This window comes from Quercus robur, chromosome 12 (genome assembly GCF_932294415.1).
Source record: "Quercus robur chromosome 12, dhQueRobu3.1, whole genome shotgun sequence".
Classification (NCBI taxonomy): Eukaryota; Viridiplantae; Streptophyta; class Magnoliopsida; order Fagales; family Fagaceae; genus Quercus; species Quercus robur.
Genome location: NC_065545.1, coordinates 13,348,444 through 13,356,199, shown reverse-complemented (window position 1 = coordinate 13,356,199; position 7,756 = coordinate 13,348,444). Strand labels below are relative to the sequence as shown.

Sequence of the window (7,756 nt, the reverse complement as noted above, 5' to 3'; positions counted from 1 at the left end):
GATAATTTGAATTCTAAATGTTTGTACCGTTGAAGCAAATATTGATAATAAAGTTCTTGTCGATATTCTGACAAACTCGAATCAACAGGCAGTTGGTTTTTCAGATTTCTCAAATTTGGATTAACCATCATTATCGTGAAGTTAATAGGTATGTAAATGCTCTAAAAAGAATGTGCTCCCACTAGAATTTGGATTTTGTTTTATTTAACCGTCTGCCTGTAGACATAAGAGATATTTTTGATTCTGATTATTGTGGTTTGTTCTTACACGTGTGATGCTCTAAGACCTATGTTGCTTTCTAATTTAAATGAACACCTCTTTTTTTTTTTTTTTTTTTTTTTAAATGAACTCCTCTTTTACAAGTATTATTATTTTAGTTAATTGAGCCACCAACTCTTAATAATAATTGAGTATACTTTTAGTAAACTTATTATTTTTGTTTTCTCAAATATACAACAAAGTATTATTATTTCATGAGTCTCTTTTCTTGAAATAGTATTCTTATTCATAAAAAGAAAGAAAAAAAAAAGTAGCATTCTTAACTCAAAAATAAAAAGACATTTCCTAAAAAATCTGCTACAGATTCAGTGCCAGAAAAGATAAAATCTAAAATCTAAACACAGAAAGGCCCAAGGGCCACATTGTCATTTCCTCCATCCCATGAAAAACATCGACAAAATTCACACATACACCAACCCGTGCGGCACCGCGAGAGAGAGAGAGAGAGAGACAGAGAGATAGAAGAGTCCTGCTTAAACCTTATCTCTCACTCTTTTTTTTTCTCTGTGTACCTCCTCACAACCTCGTTCTCTGAAGAAAATCCAATCCAAAAAACACACCCTTTAGCCCAAAACACAAAACAAAGCCTTCTAAAGCTCACTCCTTTGATACCCTTTTGCTTCTCCTAATCTCTCTTTTTGGGTTTTGTTTTGTTTTGTTTATTGAAGTTGAGAAGCACATTCCAGTTCCATGGACTCCAAGGCCTCTGCCCCAGAAACCACATCACCTCTCTCCAACTCAACATCAGGTTCTTATTTCTCTTCTCCTACTTCTTATTCTCATGGTTCTGGTTTTGATAATTCAATGAATAACTATGGTTTAGAGGCTGAGAGTGATAAGAATAGTAGTGTTGGTGGGGTTCATGGTAGTAATGCTGGGTCTGAACATGAGGGGTTTGGGAGTGTTGAAGATGGGTTTGAATCAGCTTCTGGGGACCCAGATGGAGGAACCGTAGAGAAAGCCATTGGAAGAGGTGATAATGATGTCCATTTTTTTGATTATTCGGAATTTTCGATGTTTGATAAGGTTGGTGTAACGCCGGTTGCAAAGGCATCGGCTGAGGATGATGATGAAAATGGTGTTGTAGGAAGTGAAAAAGTTGGGGTCTTGGGGGGTGAGGGAGTTGGTGATAAGGGTTTGGAGGTTGGTGGGGTTGAGGGTTATGTTGAGAATTTGGGAGTTGGGGGTGGGGTTTTCGAGGAGAAGGAGGTTTTGGTGCAAAAGGGTTGGAGTGAGAATGGGAATTCGGATGAATTGGAAATTGGAAGTGGTGTTGGTAATGCTCATAAGGGCAGTGTTGAGGTTTTTGTGGGCGGTGGAGAGGATAAGGTGTTTGAGAATAAGAAATTGGATGAGGGTTTGAGCTATGTGGTTGAAGGGGGCTTGAAAACGGATGAGGAGGTGGAAGGGAGTGAATTGAAGGGACAGGAGGCTGTGGAAAAGCTGAAAAGTGAGGGTTTTGATGAAAAGGAATCTGTGGTTGTAACAGATACAGAGGAGGCTGCTGTGGCAGTTGAAGATAGTAAAATTCTGGAGGGTGGAGTTGTAGAACCGGTGGATGAGAAGTTGGTAGAAGTAGATAGTGTGAAGTTTACCGGTGGAGGAGATTTAGTTGTGGATGCTGTGAATGTCAATTTGTTGGAGTCAGGAGCAGATGTTGCTGGGGATGTGGAAGAAATTAAATTGACTGAATTTGAAGGGATGGGGGTCCCCGTTGATGGAGGTGTGAGCTTGAATAATGGTTTTAATCAAATTAGAGATGATGCAGAAGAACTAGTTGATTCGAAGTCTGTGGTTATGGATGCTGAGTCTGATCAAATTGTTGAGCCCTTAAAAAAGAATAGTGGTGAAACTGCAGAAGTGAGGAAAGATGAAAGCTCAGACACCCAACCATTTAATATTGACACGGCAGCAAAGAATAAGCAGGATGATGAGGGACAAAGTGTGGCTCTTGTTTATAATGGGAAGCAGTCATCACCAGAAAATGAGCCGGAAGATAATTCTGAAGCGGAACAGAAAGGTGAAAATGTGGTCAGTGACAAACTAGATGGAGGGGAAGGAGTTGAAACTCAGGAAGTGTACTATAACCCTGCGTTAGCTCAAAATGAATCAGATGATGTGGCAAAGCCATTGGATAATGGTGTTAATGAAGCACCTCAATCTATGGAATCAAGTTCCATTTTGACCCGAGAAATAAAGCTAGAAGCTGAAGATGAGGAAATGCAGCATTCAGATGTGGAAGACCAGATTGAAGGTGAAGTTACCGATGGGGAGACTGATGGTATGATCTTTGGAAGTTCTGAAGCTGCCAAACAGTTCTTGGAGGAGTTGGAACGAGGTTCAGGTGCTCTTTCTCACTTTGGTGCAGAGAGTTCTCACGATCAATCTCAGAGAATTGATGGTCAGATTGTCACAGACTCTGATGAAGAGGTGGACACCGATGAGGAGGGGGATGGGAAGGAGTTATTTGATTCTGCTGCATTAGCTGCTCTATTGAAAGCTGCAGCTGGTGGTGACTCAGATGGTGGTAGTATCACGATAACTTCTCAAGATGGATCCAGGCTTTTTTCAGTTGAGCGTCCTGCTGGTTTGGGATCCTCTATTAGGTCTGTGAAACCTACTCCTCGACAAAACCGTCCTAACCTTTTTACTCCTTCTGATCTCACAACGGGGGCAGACTCTGAGAACAACTTGAGTGATGAGGAGAAAAAGAAGCTGGAGAAGATACAGCAGATAAGGGTAAAATTCTTAAGGCTTGTTCAGAGACTAGGTGTTTCTCCAGAAGAGTCAGTAGCAGCACAGGTTCTGTACAGGATGGCACTTCTTGCAGGGAGGCAAACTGGTCAACTTTTTAGCCTTGAAACGGCAAAAAGGACAGCACTCCGGCTTGAAGCTGAGGGGAAAGATGATTTGGACTTTTCCTTGAACATACTGGTTCTTGGGAAATCTGGTGTGGGCAAGAGTGCTACCATAAATTCTATTTTTGGTGAAGAGAAGACCCTGATTGATGCATTTGGACCTGCCACGACTACTGTGAAAGAAATTGTTGGGATGGTGGATGGAGTTAAGATAAGGGTTTTTGATACCCCTGGTCTGAAGTCTTCTGCATTGGAACAAGGTATCAACCGCAGAATCTTATCTTCAGTGAAGAAGTTAACAAAAAACTGCCCTCCAGATATTGTCCTCTATGTTGATCGGTTGGATGCTCAAACTCGGGATCTTAATGATCTGCCGTTATTAAGGTCAATCAGTAGTTCTCTTGGCTCTTCAATCTGGAGAAGTGCCATAATCACTCTAACTCATGCTGCCTCTGCTCCTCCAGATGGACCATCAGGTTCCCCTCTGCGTTATGATGCATTTGTTGCCCAAAGATCTCATGTTGTTCAGCAAACCATTGGACAAGCTGTTGGTGATCTGCGTCTAATGAATCCCAGTTTAATGATGACTCCTGTCTCTCTTGTTGAGAACCATCCCTCCTGTCGAAAGAATAGAGAAGGTCAAAAGGTACTCCCTAATGGTTTAACTTGGAGACCCCAGTTGTTGCTCCTATGCTACTCCATGAGGATCCTTTCTGAAGTGAGTAATCTGTCAAAACCTCAAGATTTGTTTGACCACCGAAGGCTCTTTGGTTTACGTACCCGTTCGCCCCCACTTCCATACCTTTTGTCATGGTTGTTACAGTCTCGTACACACCCAAAGCTGCCTGCTGATAATGGTGGTGACAATGGTGATTCTGATATTGATGTGGATGACTTATCCGATTCTGATCAAGAGGAAGAGGAGGATGAGTATGACCAATTACCACCCTTCAAGCCTCTCAGGAAATCTCAAATTGCTAAGCTCAGCAAAGAGCAGAAAAAGGCATATTTTGAGGAGTATGAGTATCGGGTGAAGCTCCTCCAGAAGAAGCAGTGGAGAGAGGAGTTGAAAAGGATGAGAGAGATCAAGAAGAAAGGTAAAGTTAATGCAGAAGATTATGGTTACATAGGGGAAGATGACCCAGAAAATGGAAGCCCTGCTGCTGTTCCAGTTGCATTACCTGATATGGTTTTGCCACCCACCTTTGATGGTGATAATCCTGCTTATAGATACCGGTTCTTGGAGCCAACTTCTCAATTTGTGACCAGACCTGTTTTAGACACCCATGGTTGGGACCATGATTATGGATATGATGGTGTCAATCTTGAACACAGTCTAGCCATTGCTAGTCGGTTTCCAGGTGCTGTTGCTGTCCAAATAACAAAGGATAAGAAGGAGTTCAATGTCCATTTGGATTCTGCAATTTCTGCTAAGCATGGGGAGAATGGATCAAGCATGGCAGGCTTTGATATCCAAAATATTGGAAAGCAACTTGCATACATTGTTAGAGGGGAGACAAAATTCAAAAATTTCAAAAAGAACAGGACAACTGCTGGGGTATCTGTGACATTTTTAGGTGAAAATGTTTCCACTGGAATTAAAGTTGAGGATCAGATTGCACTTGGAAAGCGCCTGGTATTGGTAGGCAGCACTGGAACTGTTCGATCTCAGGGTGATTCAGCATATGGAGCAAATTTGGAAGTGCGTCTCAGGGAAGCAGATTTTCCAATTGGCCAGGATCAATCTTCATTGGGTCTATCTCTTGTAAAGTGGAGGGGTGACCTGGCACTAGGGGCCAATTTTCAGTCCCAGATTTCAATTGGAAGGAGTTACAAGGTAGGCGTTCGTGCAGGACTGAACAACAAGCTCAGTGGACAGATATCTGTTAGAACAAGCAGCTCAGAGCAACTTCAGCTTGCACTGGTGGCTATTCTTCCTATCGTCAGGTCTATCTATAAGACCATCTGGCCTGGGGCAAGTGAGAATTACTCCATCTACTAGTTATTTGCACTTTTTTGTCACCCCGAAGTTGGTCTAGATTTAGCATAATCTGCTTATTGTCTTTATCACTTTCCTGAATAATGCTTATTTTATTCGCTCCAGAACCTCTACTTTTTATCAGATACATTTTTCTTTGCATAATTGATTGTATCGAATATGAGATGGAACCAAGAGGGAATCTAATATATCATTGTTTATTAGCTTTATTAAGTTACTATGTATGATGTTGATACCATGTTCTCTGTTTGCTTATATGTAAAAGTTACCTACTGGCTAGCATTGAAATCCTTTATAGCTAGGTAGAGAATAAGTAGACCAAAGGTTCTTTGTCACATTCCGTCCCCCTTGATAAAGCTGCAATGGGGTGTAGCTTGTTGAAACAACATATCTGAATATTCATGACTTGTACTCTTGTTTATTCATTTTGATATTTTCTGTGAATCAACCCATTAAAGTAACTCTTCTTTTTCCTTTTTTTATTTTTTCTTTAAAAATAAAAAATAAAATCTTCATGGGTTTTTCTTTTTGTGGACTTTGAAACACAACTTTGAACAGACCTGGATCCACGGACTAATAATTTGTTTTTGGAAGACCGATGGTCGCTACAGCTGCCTATCCTGCCCTAGGGGAATTCCTCAAGTTGCTCTCTCTCTCTCTCTCTCTCTCTCTCTCCAACCCACATGCACAAGACACTTGTGTGTGCAGGCTCACACATATACACCATACAACTAGAGTATTTCATCAATTTGTTATATCATTTGTCCTTTAGCTTTCTTCTTTTTCTTGAGATTGCAAACACCAATTGAAGAGCACAATATATCACTTACACTTTCATTGTTTCCCCCATTAAGATTAAATTAAATAAATCATCACCTTATTTTTTGATAACCTGTTCTTGTTTGTGGTATCGTCCAACTGGAAGTATTCAGTATATGAATCTATTTTTAGATTAATGAACAAATTTATTATCACAGACAGAAAATTTTGAAATGCAAAAGGTTCAAATAATCCAAATACACTGAGCTTCAACCAAGCCAGCTCAAAAACTCATTCCCAACTAAATATCTGGGAGTCAACTTCCTAAGCTACAAAAGATAGGACTAGTGAATGCTAATTAGAACAGAAGAAGAAATACTAACAGACAGCAAATAGGTCTAACAATAAAGAATTACAGAATCTTCCTTTGCACTCCTGCCTTTTCTTGATCTGCCATCTAATCTCCTTCATAATACCAGACTCATAGGGATAGTAATTCGTATTTGCGTGTCGGGTTCGTGTCGTGTCGACTTATGAGAATTTGACTATATGGGTCAACTGACTCAACCCTAACCCAACATGTTTATTAAATGAGTTAGGATTTCTCAACCCTAACACAATTTATTTATTAAACAGGTCAGTCGTATCGACTTGTTTATTAGATTTTATCCAAAAAAAAAAAAAAAAACTAATTTTAGTATTAACCAAATTGATATGAATTATGAAAAACCAAACAAATAAATATTTTTAATATATTTAGAACTAACGAGTAACTGCATCACAAATTAATAATCATTCAAAATTAAAGTATATCTCAATATCACAAATAATCAATCATAATATGTCAAAGAAAATAAACCACAACAACTAATAATTTTATATACCTAGGGTTTGAAGGACATATTGGTAAAATGTCATTTAATTAAACGGGTCAGACAGGTCGAGCGGGTTCCATGTGATGCACACTAACCCAACCCGTTTATTAAATAAGTCAGTTGTGTTAACCTGAATATGATACGAACCCATTAAATCTCAATTCATGACCTACTAATTTCGTGTCGTGTTGTGTCGGATTCGCGGGTTGTGTCCAATTTTGCCACCCCTACATACTCAAAACAAACTTTGCCTTGATGAATTGTCCATTCCTCTGTTGCCAATCATGGAAATAACAGACCAAGGATCCAATCTGAAGATTACTGATCTTAAACTTATGCATTTTAACTCATTCCCTCCCAAGCCATGATCTCATCCCATTGAATCCTCCCAATTCATAACACTTTTCCAGATCCTTCTTGAGAAGGGACATAGGAAGAAAAGGTGTTTTCTAGTTGAGTTCTGCGTATTACATGGTGTGCATCACCAGAAAACCCCCCAACAACATTCTTTAGTAGACAACCTATTCTGGATTACCAACCACCCTAGAAGGCATTCAGTACATGAAAATGCTTCCTAAGAAATTCGTCTAAGTATTTGGATGCATCACACGGTACTTGTTACATGAACTCTGTCGTGGCTAATAGCAAGAGTGTCTGTGTTTCTGTCTATTCAAATTGGCTCTACTTGTGTTTGTATGAAAGATATAAAATTAACAATTGCCCCCTTCTTCCTTTTTCTCTTGTCTGAGACTTTGAGTGCCATTTTTTGAGAAATAAGATGTGTATATAATCTCCATAGTGATTTCGCCAAGATCATGCCACTGTAATAATGTAATCCTCCATGATATTGCTTCAAAATCTTGCCCCATGTATTCTCACTTTCCCTGAATTTCATTTCCCCGAAAGCAAAAGAAGATAAAGTTTCTTTCATTCACCAAGAAGATAAGCAAAACAACAGCTGAACACCTAATGAATTACGACATCAC

General features: G+C 39.6%; 1 protein-coding gene across 1 annotated transcript; it reads left to right on the top strand.

The window, feature by feature from the left end:
* The first annotated feature begins 693 nt into the window (after positions 1-693).
* LOC126709328 (translocase of chloroplast 159, chloroplastic) lies at positions 694-5,345 on the top strand. The gene has a single exon (XM_050409530.1). The coding sequence runs from the start codon at positions 970-972 to the stop codon at positions 5,137-5,139; it is 4,170 nt and encodes a 1,389-aa protein (XP_050265487.1). The 5' UTR covers positions 694-969; the 3' UTR covers positions 5,140-5,345.
* The last annotated feature ends 2,411 nt before the right edge of the window (positions 5,346-7,756 follow it).